Genomic DNA, 15,868 nt, shown 5'->3' with positions numbered 1-15,868 from the left:
CAATGGGTGAATGGCTGCAGCTGGTTTTCATTCTGAGCAGGAAAGATTGAGAAGCCCAACATAGATAAGGGGGGGAGATGATATTGCGTTATCTCTGGTCAGTGAAGTTTTCCATGTTGGACAGAGCAAGGCAGTCCACTGAAGGCTATGGGTGCAAGGAGATGGTTTGGTTTTACACTGGCCAAGAAGTACTTTTTTTTTTTTTTTGAGTCCTTTGGGGATTGGCTTTTATCCAAGTCTACATTTACCTGGCTGGCTGGCTGGCTGGCTGGAGAGTATGTAGAGAGGGCTCTCAAGTTACCTGCTTTGGGAGACCAGAGCAGGCTAGAACTTTAAGGAATTCCTGGCCTGGCCCGCCTTTATCCATCGCACTTAACAGCGTGATGAAAGGGAAGGAGAAAACGGCAGTGGAGCCCTAGGCTGGGTGAAAAAGAAAGGAGCGAAGATAGTCGCCTGGAAGTCAGAACTGGAGTCAGGGCCTCTTGGAGAAGTGTGAGGCTGGGACAGACTGAAGAAAGTCTGCTTTTTCTGTGGGATCAACATAGTGGATTCAAGGGAGTCTGAAGTAAAATAAAGTAGAAATAGAACCTAAGGTATGGTTAGAGAAGTACTTCTCTAAAAATATTTATGGTTGTTAAAGAAATCTGGAAATGTTAGCGCTGATTAGGTGCTTAAGAAGTCATCTTGTTCAATTCTTTCATTTTATATGTAAGGAAATGGAGGCCTCTGGATCAAATGAACTGTCCAGTACCCCAGGGTTTATCAGTAGAAGACGCAGGACTAAAAATGTATGCCAATTGACTTCTGGTCATTAATATTCATACTTTGCTCCACCATTCCTTAACACTAGGTTCCGAAGACAAGCCAGTCTTTCATACTCTCCTCCTGCTTCATTCTTCCTTTTCTCATCCCTTTCCCCTATTGATATTCCATTTTTACTGGAAATAAAATAATGATATGAATATATAAAAATTTTAAATGCTAAACTTTAAGGTCAAGAAAGCAAGTACGTTCTTGAAAGTTTCATTTTTTTAGTCTGAGGTCACATACGATATCTATTTTATGGGATGAGAGAAGTAGGATAGGATTTGTCTGCTCATACTTTGCAAGCATATTACAATATCTTCTTCCTGAGTCCTTAATAAACCTCCACTCTTACATGGTTTTTTTTTTTTTTTTGTCTTTTTAGGGCTGCACCCGCCGGCATATGGAGGTTCCCAGGCTAGGGGTCTAATAGGAGCTGTAGCCACTGGCTATGCCAGAGCCACAGCAGTGCGGCATCCGAACCACGTCTGCGACCTACACCATAGCTCACGGCAACGCCGGATCCTTAACCTACTGAGCAAGGCCAGGGATTGAACCCGAACCTCATCGTTCCTAGTTGGATTCGTTAACCACTGAGCCACGACGGGAACTCCAATCTTGCATGTTTTGAAGCATTTTCTCTTCTTCTTAATGAATGAATGAATAAATGAATGTATAATTTTTTGTGTACTAATTGTGTGCAGGCATTTTACTGAATGTTTTACTCTCATTACCTTGTCGAATTCTCTCCGTAACACTGGGAACTAGTACTGTTATTATCATCCTTATTTGACAGATGAAGAGGTTGAGATTTGGTGAAATTTACTTGACCAAAGTTCACAGCATTTCCTCATCTTTGGTCCTCACTACTTCTTGCCTGGATGGTTGTAATAACTTCCTGTCTATTTTCCCTGTCTTTAAGTCTTCTCCTTAAATTCAGGAATGATATGCAAATTATTTAGTGGCCAATGAGAAGGAGTTCTCACTATAAACAACCAGTGTGGCCATACCAATGCGAATGGGAGGCCTATTCTCCCCTGCTTGAATCTATCCTAAACATCTGTGAGATCCTATAACCGACTTTTTCCAAGACTTTGGCCAGGTCTACATTGCCTGCAGAATTGAGTGCAAATTTGATCTGATTCCATTGCTACTTTCATTCTTACCTAACTTCTCACTACTGTCTTTTACTCAATTTATGCTGCAACCAATCTTGACTATTCAGCATTCCCCTAATAGGATTTTTCTGCTCTCTGTCTTACATGTTTACACTTGTTCTTTGACTGCCCCTTAGTCTATTTCTCCTCACTGTAGACTAGTCTATCCCTCCAGGCTTAGCTCTGTATCAGTTATATCCTCTATGGCAACTTTTCTTATACCGCAATTGTAAGTAAATTTTACTTCTTTGTGTTGATACAGATTTTTTTTTTTAATTTCTTTTTTTGGTACCTAGGTCATTCTGCAAATAGCATTTGTACACATTTCTTGTCTATGCTAATGGATTTTAAACTCTTTAAGGTCAGGGACCATGTGTAGTTCAACTTTTATCTCTGTTACAGTGCTTGACATCTGGGTGTCCAACAAATATTTATCAAATGGGTCTGAATATATGTCAGTGATATTTATGTTCAGGCTATTTCTATATATTAGTTCCCCCTTATCTGTGGTTTTACCTTCTGAGGTTTCTGTAGCCATCAGTTAGCTGAGGTCAGAAAATATTAAATGGAAAATTCCAGAAATAAACAATTCATAAGTTTTAAGTTCCCCTCATTTTGAATAGTGTGATGAAATTTGTCATCCTGCCCCATGCTGTCCAGGATGTGAACCATCCCTTTGTCCAGCGAATCCCAACCCTCAGTCACTTGGGAGCCCTCTTGGTTATCAGATCAGCTGTTGTGGTATCGCAGTGCTTATATTCAGGTAACTCTTATTTTACTTAAATGGCCCAAAGCACAAGAAGAGCAATGCTGGCAATTTAGTTATGTCAAAGAGAAGCCACAAAGTGCTTCCTTTAAGTGAAAAAGTAAAAGTTCTCAATAAGAAAAGAAAAAAAAAATCATATGCTGAGTTTGCTAAGATCTATATAAGAATGAATCTTTATACTGTGAAATTGTGAAGAAAGAAAAAGAAGCTCCTGGTATTTTAGCTATTGCAACTCAAATCACAAAAGCTATTGCCACAGTGCATGATAAATGCTTAGTTAAGATGGAAAGGACATTAAGTTTGTACAGTAAGATATTTTGAGAGAGAGAACATTCACATACTTTTTATTACAGTAGATCATTATGATTGTTCTATTTTATTGTTGTTGATCTCTTACTGTGCCTAATTTATAAATTAAACCTTATCATAGGTATGTGAGTATAGGAAACACATAGTAAATACATTGTCAGGTATTATCTGTGGTTTCAGGCATTCACTGGGGGTCGTGGAATATATCCCCTATGGATGAGAGAGAACTGATGTATATTCATTTTGTGAATTGGGTTACTGTAGTCATGAAGATCACAAGATTTGTCTAAGAATTTAGGGGCAACTTTAGACCAGATCCAAATTCTCTTGATGATAGTCAGTACCCCTGTCTCAAGACCTTGAAATTGCACTGTAAGGCTTTTCCAGAAAAGACCATGGACAGGGAAAACATTTTTTAATGTCTGTAGTTATACATTAAAGTGTCAGTTCTGCCAGAAAGCAGTCAAAAGAATGAGGAATCTTAGGTCCAGCTGGATTTGGGGTAATATAAACTGATAGGTCATTCTGTTTTCTTTTTCTCTGGGATACTGAATTAATACAATTTTTCTTTCTGTTGCAATTATCAATAGGCCAGTGGGTAAGAATAACATTCTAATCACTGCTTCTTCTGGCAGTGATTTTTCTCTCCAGTGTGGGAAACTACTGCTACCCACCACAATGGCTGATGCAGCTTTTATTAAAACAGTGACTTATTTCTAGCTTTTTCTTAAGTCTTGAGCTCCACATTTTAACCAAATCAAGAGGCAGTTACACACTGTGGTCTTTAAATATGTCCACATTACTGTTCTTTCTCATACTTGGTTCTTATCGCCTTCACCCTGCCCCTTCTTTCTCCTTTATTACCTCAGAAGAAACAAACTGTTACCTGAATGAAATCTAAAACTTGCTGGTGTCTTTGTTTGGCAGCTGCAACCTCGCTGTCTGAGATTGCTTCCCTCAGGGACTGTTGGGTATTCAGAGAATCCAGCTCCATGACAGCAGAAAGGCGGCAATATAGACTAATAAATTTCTCCCTGTAGCTGCAAAAATGAACTGGAAAATGGACAAGCAAAATAAAACATGTTAAGATCTGGTATCAAAATAGAGAAATTCATACCTCAGAGAAAACAAGTTGAATGAAAACGTGATTTATTAATCCTATCAGTGGAAAATATTAGGCCATAAATAAATTATAAATGTTCTTTTAAGAGGCCAGTTGTCTGGCTTTAGTCAGACAGTATTCCCTTTTAAGGTTTACCACATTCTGGTAAGGTATAGGGAAGTGGGGTTGGCTAAAGCTGCAGTTTATGTTCAGCCCCTAAAGTTGGACTATTATATATATGTAAACAATATATATAATATACGTATATTATATACATGCATATAATATAGATACTACTGGGAAAATAAGTTTGCTTATCACTTTAAAGAAAAAAAAAAGCCAAATAGCAATTTGAAACCTTTTGATTGCCATGTCTGACTTCCAGGATGTATCTTGCATGTTTCTTTCCAGGGCCAGAAGTCCCAGAAGATGCATGGCATGCTTTTCTCAGGGTGTATTTTGTCTTTTTTTTTTTTTTTTTTTTTTTGCTCTTTAGGGCTGCGCCTGCAGTGTATGGAGCTTCCCAGGCTAGGGGTCGAATCAGAGCCACAGCTGCCGGCCTATGCCACAGCCACAGGAATGCAGGATCTGAGCCGTGTGACCTACACCACAGCTCACGGCAATGCCAGATCCTTAACCCACTGAGGGAGGCCAGGGATCAAGCCTGCAACCTCATGGTTCCTAGTTGGATTTGTTTCCACTGCACCAGGAGGGGAACTCCTGTATTTTGTCTTTTGTCTGGCTGGAAACCTTCCTTAAGACCTAGTATGATGAATTTTGATTCGTTCCTGCCTCTACCCTCCTCAGCTCCTCTGGAAGGATGATGGAACAGGTCATTTTTGTCTTCAGCACACTTGACCTTCCTTTCTTAAAAGATAATGAACCAGAGGCCAGAGGAAACAGTCTAACCTCGTCTCCATCATGGAGGAGGGAGAGAGGCGTGTGGGACTCGGCCTGGTGTAGGCAATCTTAGGTGGTCATATTTTTCATACTTCTTTAACTGGCTCTGATCATCTACCATGACTTCAGATTCCAGTTAGATGAGGAAAGCATCCTAATTCAGACAAGTGTCATACTAGTCTCTTCCTGGCCATTGCTGAATTTGGAGACTCACTCTCCTAGAACCTCACGTACTCTCTGTACCTCTGACTTGCACCCAGTGTGTTTCATGCTCTGGAAGTAGGGCCGTTGTAACTCAGCAAATCTATGGAAACATTTTTATTCTTCCTTCTCTAGTGAGGAAGAACATCTAATTACAGCCCTTGGGCCTTTTTGGTGTTGATTTCTGAGACCCAGACATGGCCATTTAGGGAAGCTAAAACCACACCACCTCAAAATGGGCATCTGGTCATCTCTGCACCTCAGTGAGGAAGCCCTACTTCTCTGCATGTCGAGAGAGTCTGTACGCCCTACAATTCCCATCTTACCACTATCTGCTACGTTGCTTGACATTGTCTTAGGAGGAAACCCAGGTGAGTGTAAGAGTAACCTGCTCTGTTTGTATTTCCGCATATGGAAGTGGTTGAGAAGAATGGCGTGAGGGCTCCAGTGACCCATCCTTAGTCTAGCTGTACACTGTCTGAAGGAGGTAAATTCAGGTAGTTTTGGTTCTGAATTCAGGTAGTTTTGGTTCCGGTTTTCCTTTTTGTGTCTTTGGTGTCAGATCCTTCCTCTCCCTTCCTCTGATCTGGTACTTCCTTGTCTGACACAAAGAACTGATCTCAGCAAATGACAAACTATCAAACTCTTCCCCAAATGATCTACTTTGACTGTTTTTCTCTGTCTACAGACCTCTATAGAGCTCCTTCCTGACTCAGGATAAAAGCCAGACATTATCACCATAAAGCAAGCACCTTGATCTAGGGTTTGAATATATCCTCCATCATATCCTCTATCATGCAACCCGCCTTCACCCTCTGCCTGCATTAACCCTAAGCTTTGGCCGCGTTCAACCTACTACGAGTCCTTTATGTTCACATGCTCGTGAAAATGCCGTTTCCTCCTCCGGTAACCTTCTCTACCAACGCCTTCAGGTCGGCTTCTTCTGATACTTAAAAATTCAGCTCAGATGTCTTCTCCTCAGTGAAATCTTCACTGACACCTCTTCCCCTCCAGGCAGAATTATTTCTGTGTTCTGAATGTATCAGGACACTTATCCTGCTTGACTATAATATCGTGTTTACTTGACTGCCTTCATAGTAGACTGATTTCTTTGAGGATAAAAACCATGTCTCCTGTTAATATTTTTTTCCCCTCAAACCCTGAAACATTATAGCTTCTCAATTACTATTTATTGACTGAGTGAACATCAACAGCAAGGAATCCCATGAGGGGAGACCCGTCCCCCCAAATCTCCTCTTCCCCTCCATTCGCTCTCAAGGTGCTCTTGTTTTTCCTGTTTTAAAAGGTGGACTTCAGGTTTGTGATGTTTACTGGCAGCTCTCCAGGAAAGAGTCACCATTACTTTGTAGCTTGCGCTTGACCCTTAGAGCTCTCCGAATGTGTCTTATATCCTGTTTGCTCTTAAGAGATATCATTTCTGGGCTGGAAAGCGAGGACAGTGAAGTGTCTTACAATCTGCCTTTTCCAAACCAAGTTGTAAAAAAAAAAAAAAAATCAGCTTTTTCCTTCTTTCTAAAATATGATTGGGAAGACTGTGAGAGGCACTAAAGAATTTCCTTAAAGGAAATACTCTCAGTCCCATCCGAATTCTAGAACGCCAGGGTGTCCACAACTTTCTCTTGTTATGTCTCCTTGTGGTCAGAGCCTTGGATCAGTGGGTGGTCTCATAGTGCCCACATCACCCGTGCCACTCACCACAGTGAGCTATGAGGACCTTTCAACGACAAGGACAGCACTTCACTTTCCCCCTCTAGTGGTTTCTATCCAGAGCCTTTAATGTTTCTTTAACAAATGTTACTTTAACATAGTCTTTTGTGGTTTAGCAATGATACATTTGGTAGCCATCACTGAGGACGGGAGGATAGACTGGAAGCTTCTAATTTTTTTTTTTTTTTTTTTTTAGTGTGAATCACATACATTTTACAGGCAAATGGTAGAAAGGATACAAAAATGCCTTATCTTGGACCACATGATTTGTTAGTAATTTACAAACTAAGACTGATTTTCTGTGGTGTTTCTCTGTCTCTTTTTTCCATGTAAAATAGTCACAGACTAAAGGCCATTAGCACCAACACCAGAAGTGAGATTAGGAGTACAGTAGAGTGAAAAGTACTCAGGCTTAGGGATCACACAGAACTGGGTTGGAATCATAGTTCTGCCACTTACTACCTTTGTGATAATAGGCATATAACCTCAGGGAGCCTTAGTTTTCTCATATCTACAACAAGGATAATGATGTATGCCTAGGATTAAACACCGAGTAATAAACAATAAAGTGCACAGCACAGCATGTGGCACATATCAGATACAAAATAAATTTTTATTCACATTCCTACCCCATCCCCCTGAGGCATTTAGTAGTTAGAATATTAGAATGAGATTGAGATTAGAATATTCTTCCTAAAGCCCTCTAACTCAGTAAAGTCCAAATTAGTCTGTGTCAGATAGCCTAGTTTGGAAGCTATGGAATCAATAAGATTACCTCCTAGGGTCAGTTTAGTTCCGTGATTCTTTGCCAAAGCATCAGAAAGAACCTGGGCATAAGATGCCTCTCTAAAGATTCCTGGTAGTGAATGAGTTGACAGTTGGAATTCAGGAATGGTATCCTAAATCATGAAAAATGGGCATTAGGAATGAGGGTTGAGACTGTGCCATTTCTTGTAAGCCCGTGGCCTGGATTCCATTAGGCTCAATGCCGGAATATCCCACAGGCACCTCAAACAAAACTCATCATTTGTCAAACTGAACTAACTCATCATCTCTCCCCTCCCCCCAAACCTGTTTCTCCTCTCTTATTTCCTGTTTTGGTAGATGGCAGCGTTATCCATCTCAGCACCCTATTCAGACTCTCTGGCTCCTCCATCTTGCTCTTCAACCACATTAAATCAATCACAAAGTCCTATTGATTTTAACTCCTAAATTCCTCTTGCCTCTGCCTTCTCTTCTGTACCCCTGCTATGGCAGTCTCTAGGTTCTTATCATTGCGCTCACATGGGCCAGTTTCTTAACTGTCTCATTGCTTCTAGTCTCAGCCTTCTTTTTTTTTTTTTTTTTTTTTCCTTTTTTTAGGGCTGCACCTGCAGCATATGGAAGTTCCCAGGCTAGGGGGTCAAATCGGAGCTTCAGCTTCTGGCTTACACCACCGCCACAGCAATGTCAGATCCGAGCCGTGTTTGTGACCTACACCACAGCTCATGGCAACACCGATCCTTTAACCCACTGAGCAAGGCCAGGGATGGAACCCACGTCCTCATGGATACTAGTTGGGTTTGTTACCATTGAGCCACAACAGGAACTCCCTCAGCCTGCTGTTGTTGTTTTCCTGCAATCCATAGAATTGCTAAAACTCATTAAGTCTGTCTTATCCTTTTCTTTTAAAATCTTTTAATGACTCCCCATTGCCTATAGGATAAGCCTAACCACTTTAGGATGGCATAGCCCTTCATGATTTTTATGTTTTTATTTTAAAATTTTAAAACATGTTCTTTTTATGGCTGCACCTATGGCATATGGAAATTCCCAAGCTAGGGGTTGAATTGGAGCAGTTGCTGGCCTACACCACAGCCACAGCAACACGAGATCTAAGCAGCCTCTGCAGCCTATACTGCAACTTATGGCAACACCAGATCCTTAACCCACGGAACGAGGCCAGGGATTAAACTCATATCCTCATGGACACTATGTTAGGTTCTTAACCTACTGAGTCACAATGGGAACTCAAGATTTTTGCTTTTAAATTTTTGGTTTTATCCTGCCATTCTTCCTCAGATGCTGTCAGCATCTGTCACAATGAGCTACTAAGAATGTACTTATTTGGGCTGCATTTCCCCAGGTCTCCAAACTTTTGTGCATGCTATTCCTTCTGCTTAAAATTATCTTCTCTTTCTGCTCTACCTTTTCTTTCCTTTTCTGAATGTTTATCTTTCAAGAGCTATCTCAAATATTATCTCTGTGAGAAAGGATTAGATGTCTTTCCTCTGAAATTCAATAGCCTACCTTTTACAGCAGGGTTTTCATTATATTGGGACTATTAGTATAAATATCTGTATCCTCCCCTGGATTCTAGGCTTCTGGTGGGCGGTTGTGTCCTATTAATGTCTATATGTCCAGCCCCAGCACAGTGCTTAGCATACAGTGGAAACTCAGTAAATGTTTGTTGAATGAAGGATGCAGCCAAGAAGTGAAGTATGAAATATATAATAGGCTTCAAACTCTTTTCTAAAAACTCCCCAGTTTCTTTTTTTTTTTTTTTTTTGTCTTTTTCTAGGGCCGCTCCCATGGCATGCAGAGGTTCCCAGGCTAGGGGTCTAATCGGAGCTGTAGCCACCGGCCTACACCACAGCCACAGCAACTGGGGATCCAAGCCGCGTCTGCAGCCTACACCACAGCTCATGGCATTGCATCACGGCATCACAAGGTCAGATCTGTAACCCACTGAGTGAGGCCATGGATCGAACCCGAAACCTCAGGGTTCCTAGTTGGATTCGTTAACCCTGAGCCACGATGGAAACTCCCTCCCCAGTTTCTTAATCTTGCTCATCAAGTCAGTCTGAATCACAGAGCCAAGGAAACTGATAAAAGTTAACTTTCCTATTCATAGGCCTGCTGTCAATTGTGACTGCCCAGAGGGTCGGGGGCAGGGCAGCCTCCTCGATGTCGGCAGGCAAATCCTCAAGAGACCACATCAGTGGACAGAGTTTCTAAGGGCCTTTCCTTTCATTTCTGGGAACAGCATCAACAGTGACCCTTGGTGCCCCCTGGGCACATGCTTTATTCCTGCAGAGGAGTGCTCTCCTGCTTCTCCCCAAAGGGTAAGAAGCATGCAGTGGAGGAGAGTGGGTCTGCAGTTGTACCACTTCGCCTCAGCTCAGCCCTGCTCAGAGGTCTCACAGCACCCTCCCGTATGATGGTCTTTGTCTTCCCCAAAAGTAATTCTATGAGGTAACACGCTATGGGTTTGTCTTTCTCTAGTGTTTACTCCAGAGACAGAGGGCTAAGCTCCTTTATCATTTGTCCTGGCTAGATCTAGTTAGTGCTAGAATTAGGGCAGATGCAGTTTTCCATAGCTGGTTAGCAAGTCATATATGATTCACTCAGGCCACTGACAGGAATATAGCCAAATGTCAAATCCTTTCATTGGGACAGGGGTGGCTGGTACAAGTCAAACTGAAATTTAGTATAACGCTTTATTCTGTTTTAGTGTATATATTTCCACAATTTGTACTTTTTAGAGTTTTATCAGAACTCCTATGTTGTTATGACAATTTTCTGAATTCTGACTAAATTTTTAGCAATGTCCTTTTTCTCAGAAATGCTTAGTGTATCTCTGAGCTTTTACTATGGACCTATCTGTGGACGATAGAAGTCCTCACTTATAAAAAACAAGCAAAGATTGCTTAGCACCTTGTAGAGGGGCTTAGGCCCATTATAGCACACTCTTAACCGGCTGGTGTCTAATGGAGGAAGTAACTCTAATAAACTGCCTCTTTGAAAGCTCGGATTGCTTGGGGATAAGACAGCGTTTATCATGGTCCTGACTCAGACCCAGGAATATTTAAACAAAATTATTGCTGGTGATGCTAAAGTCCAGGAAGCATAGTCCTAGAGTGTATTAATTTCCTGCTACTGGCAACATTTCCTCCTGATCTCTAGAAAAGACGAATAGAATTGTGTATGTCAAGAGAAAAACAAGCTCAATGAAGTGGTCTTTTCTAGAAGTTTACATGGCCCTCTTTCATCAACTGGATCACCAATGACATGGTAACAAAGGAGAACTAGGAGGGTAAGAAGTTAACGTTTTACTCTAGAAAAAAACATCTTAAAATCAGGAACTATTGAGACCCAGGCTTTGATCTATGGCCTGCTGGCCTCACATCGCTTTTAGTATTAAGAAGAGGTAAGACAGGTCAACGAGATAAGCACGGTTGGGTTCTATGACTACGTTAACCACAGCCATAGTTCTGTAAATGTCTAGGGTGTCTTTTTCTCCATGTTCTAGGCAGTACTACTTCGAGTGTGGTCCATGGATTGGCAGCTTCAGTATCAGCTGAAAGCCTGTTAGAAATGCCAATCCGCCACTTCTCAGACCTACTGACTCAGTATCTCTGGAATGTGACTCTTAAGAATCTATTGTAACAAGCTCTCTAAGTGTTTCTTATGCACATTAAGTGAGAAGCACTGTTCTAGGGCATTATACCTTAAAATATGTTTTCTGTGGGTTTTTAATAGGTGCCTGTCATTGTCAAATGAATTTGGAGAATGTTGGGTTAAACAGTTTTTTTAATAGGTGCCTGTCATTGTCAAATGAATTTGGAGAATGTTGGGTTAAACAAAGTTAAGCTTTTTGTTTTTTATTTATTTGTTTGTGTGTGTGTGGGCAAACGACCAGATTCTACAGGGCTTGTAATAGGTTATTCTACTACTCACAAATCTCCACTGGGTTTCCACCACATTGAAAGTAAAATCCAAAGACCTTATCACGGCCTACGAAGCCCTGCATGATCTGGCTCCCTCTGACCTTCTGATCTCATTTCCTATCTTTGTTGTTCTTGCTTACTACATTCCACCTACACGGATCGCTTAGCCAAGCACACTCTTACTGTAAGGCCTTTGTGCTTGTTATTTTCATCGCATGGAAATCTCAGGTCTCTGCTCAGATGTATCTTTAGAGAGACCTTCCCAGGTGCTCCTATACAAACTGCAATTCTTGGTACTTCACTCCAGTCCCTTACCCCGATTTATTTTTCTTCATAGCCCTCACTAGTGCCTGACATTTCCAATATTATTGTTTGTTGCTTAGTTTGCTATTTGTCCCCCCCACAGAAGTGTAAGCTCCATAAGCAGTTTCTTCATTGCTGATTCTTCAGTACCTGGAACAGTGTTTGGCATATAGCAGGTTACTTAATAAATATTTACGGGTGCATTAGTGAATGAATGAGTGAAGGGAGGTAATTGTAAATATAGAGAGTAGGATGAGAAAGTGTGGTTGCCCAAGAATAAGGTGTGAGCCTCCCAGAAAGCAAGACAGGGAGGCCCCTGGCAGGGCTAGCCCTTGGGAGTCGTATGTTGCTATGATTGATACCAAGTCATTGATTGTTCTCACCCAGGCCATTAAGGCATGGGGAAGTAAAATTCTTGTATTTTTGCCTGTTATCATGGAATAATGGAATAATCATGACCATTTCACACAGAATGAACTCCTGGTTAGCTCTCAAATGACGTATTTTCTGTAATTCTTTCCCTTGTCATTTATCTATCTCTGGGACATCATTCACTTTCATGGCTTCTGCTTATTGGTAGACACTGGCCAGATTTCTGTGCTTAGTACTCAACTTTCTCTCCTTCATTTCTACAGCCAATTAGATGTGTCCACTTGGATACTGAGTCCACTTGCTGACTCAAGATTTCAAAGCTAAAAGCATCCCTTTTTTCCTCAAGGCATTTTCTTCTCTGATTGCTTTACATTTGATAATAGCAGCAACATCCAATATCTTCACAGCCTCTTTTTTTAAGGGTCACACCTGCAGCATGTGGATGTTCCCAGGCTAGGAGTTGAATCGGAGCTACAGCTGCCAGCCAGTGCACAGCCACAGCAATGCCAGATCCCATCTGAGCCACATCTGTGACTTATACCGTGCAGCTTGCAGGAAATGCTGGATCCTTAACCCATTAAGTGAGGCTAAGGATCGAACCCTCATCCTCATGGATTTTAGCCAGGCTCATTTCTGCTGAGTCATGATGGGAACTCCTATTCTCACAGGATTTGAAACTAAAAACCATGGGGATATTCTAGAAGTCTCTAAGCTTTGCCTTTTCTCATTCAAACAGTTGTCTAATCTTGTTGATTATTTCCAGTGTTTCTTACATCTGTATTTTTTTCCTTTTTTTGTTTTGTTTCTACCTTAACACTGGAATATATACTAACCTCTGAACTATCTTCTCAACCCTGCTTTCAATCCACCTTAAACAGATTCCTTAGCCTGACTCTTAGGTGTTGTAAAAACATGGCAAATATGTCTACAGCTCTTCCATACGACTTTATGCCTACTGTTTCCTCAGATTGTTTCTCAGATCTAGACAAACTAGACCCACTTTTTCTTTTTCTGACCCTTTCTGAGTCCTTTGTTCTTAGCATTTGCTCATGCTGCTCCCTCTGATAAGAAAACTTTCATTGTCCATCTTTATTAGCATCCTGTCCATTTCTTTAACAGCCACAGCAGATATCCCCTCTCCAAGGTGGGTTTCTGATACCTTCTTTGAGAAAATGTGCTTTGATTTATTTTTTCAGTATCACTTAACACTTAGGCTTTTGGCACATTATGCCTCATTTAAAAACTAACTTGTACTGTTATTTTACTCCTACCACTGTCCTAAAAAGCCCCTCGAGGGCAAGAGCCTCTGCTTTACTCATCTTTGAATCTCCACAGCAGGCACCCAATATGGATGTATTGACTTGAATTGAAATACCTTGTAATAGCAGTGCAGTTATATCATAGGCTAATAATGTTCATTGGATGGGGAACTCATTAAATGGTACATTCACATTCAGGCATCTTGGGAGTGGTATGGCCAATGTTATTAATCATTTGATGCAGGAAAGGGTATGTGATTGCCAATGCCACACAGTAGAGGACTGAGTATACTCTTAAGTCCTAGTCTGAAGTCTGATTCAGGCTTCTCTAAATAACTCTCCCAGCTCTGGAAAAAATAACAATTGTTGTTCATGAGCTTTTGGACATCTAAACTGCTTAGAGCAAGGGAAACTGGGAGGCTTGATCCATTTATCCTCAAGAGATAAATTCAGATTCAGAAGCCTAGGTCTCAAAGTGAGACTCAGGCTGTTGCCTTGTCTGCTGCTAAATCTGGTGGCTGGGGAGCAGTCCAAAGAGAGTCCGCCTCCATTCCACTTACTCAGTCACTCACCCTCTCACAATTCCTACAGTTCATCTGAACTAATGGGACTCTTGTTAATTGCCTCTTATTGGCTTGTTACAAGATGAAGCCTGGGGAAGAGACAAAGCCTCCCTATTCACATTTTAAGTGGGCAGCAGGGGTCTCTGCAAAAATGGAGAACCTGGGGCTCCGGCTATTCATTTTTGAAAGCCAGGACAAGATCTTCCACCATTCAGAATCCTACATTATAATCACAGTGTTACATCCTGAGAGACCCTGTCAATGTCTCAAACGGGCTGCTAGAAATTTAGTCTATTTAATAAGTCAGTGCTACTTAAGATTATAGACTTTTTTTTTCTCTCCAAAGTGATACACACTTTACATTTTAATTTCAGTATTTTTTTTTCCCAGTTGGAGGAAGGAGAGAGTAGGAAGGTGGGGGAGAGAGAGAAAAGGAAAAAGGAAAGAAAAAAAGAGAAGGGGCAGTGCTTTTCATGCAAAGGTCAGTTTTTGTATTTATGCTTTAGGAAAGCAAAGAGGGGGCAAGAACTGCAGCCTGATAACTGAATTTTCTGTTTAGAAGTCTCTCCTCTCCACTGGGCCTTAGCTAGGTTTCAATAATTATTGCTCAGGCACATAGTCTTGGAGCTTTGCTTTCTCTCAGACTTGTACACAGTTCTAGGAAGGGTTGTTGCCAAAGCCATCATGTGATTTATTGACCCTCCACTGGGACAAGGGGGAACAGATATAACTTTGTGATTTTATTATAAGGAGGCTGGGTTAATATTTCTAGGTGAAACAAGCTACTATACCAAGTTCAAACATCTGAAGAGGGAGGTTAAGAAACCCTGAGTGTGGGGTGTAAGGATTATTCTGTCCTGGGGCTGTACAGACGTCGTCTGAGGCAGGGAGCAGGAGAAGAAAGGACACATTGTGACCCATTTCCAACACCTCCTGTGTGTAGAGGCGGAAGTTCCTTGCCTGCAGAGGGACACGCGCAGAGAAAAATAGGAGAGTTACAACATGGCACTTACATAAACAACACCAAACTGGCATAAAACATCTAACAAAATTACACGACTTCAAGCTTGGAATTTTTATACAACATAAATATTAGGGTTCAGTCCATTTAATAATGCTATATAAAATCAAGATTTAAGGCAGTAATGTTCCACATAAACTCTGAAAACAACATTTATGCTTCTTATAAAAGCAGAAAATGATTGCGTTCTGTGGGCTTTTCAAAATGATGAATATAATTACATGAAGCAACAAAAATGGATTGAATTAAAAATCCACTAGTTTCAATTTAAGTTGGTTAAGGGGGGAAAATGTAGTTTCTGGCCAAGGACTGAGAAAATTTTACAAGTATCCAAAAGAAAAAAAAAATGTTGTATGCACTCTCAGGCAGTTAGGCAGCCTTTTCCCAACATGTATATGTAGCCCAAGAGTCACCAGTGAAATATGAGCTGCTTCAAACCTGCTAAGCCCAAGAAACCCTTTAATAGTATCTACTGTCACAAGTTGAGCTGCTATTTTTTTTTTTTTCTCCTCCTGAGTGAAAATGCCCACACCTGGAATAATCCAGTTGCTCCTCTAGTGTCTTTATGGCATCTTGTGCAATTTATTCTTTATCAGTGTTGGCTATTTTGGACTAACCTTGCAATATTAATTTATAATCAGAGCATTACCCCAATCTGTTAATCTCGTTCCTTG

At 41.0% G+C, this 15,868-nt stretch overlaps 1 protein-coding gene across 2 annotated transcripts in view; it reads right to left on the bottom strand.

The window, feature by feature from the left end:
• Nucleotides 1-15,868, bottom strand: part of ANKFN1 (ankyrin repeat and fibronectin type III domain containing 1) — a 344,059-nt gene that overhangs the window by 23,996 nt on the left and 304,195 nt on the right. Inside the window, exons 17-18 of one of the 2 annotated variants that reach the window (XM_021067257.1) lie at nt 14,965-15,133; nt 3,923-4,089 (exon numbers count right to left, since the gene is read on the bottom strand). In XM_021067257.1, the coding sequence (XP_020922916.1) occupies nt 3,923-4,089; nt 14,965-15,133 (336 nt within the window). Of the gene's footprint in view, nt 1-3,922; nt 4,090-9,633; nt 15,134-15,868 lie in introns of those variants that run through there. The other variant, XM_021067258.1, reaches the window with a different exon arrangement.

The sequence above is a fragment of the Sus scrofa genome, chromosome 12 (assembly GCF_000003025.6).
Source record: "Sus scrofa isolate TJ Tabasco breed Duroc chromosome 12, Sscrofa11.1, whole genome shotgun sequence".
NCBI classification, from domain to species: domain Eukaryota; kingdom Metazoa; phylum Chordata; class Mammalia; order Artiodactyla; family Suidae; genus Sus; species Sus scrofa.
This window is presented reverse-complemented; position numbering and strand designations above follow the sequence as displayed.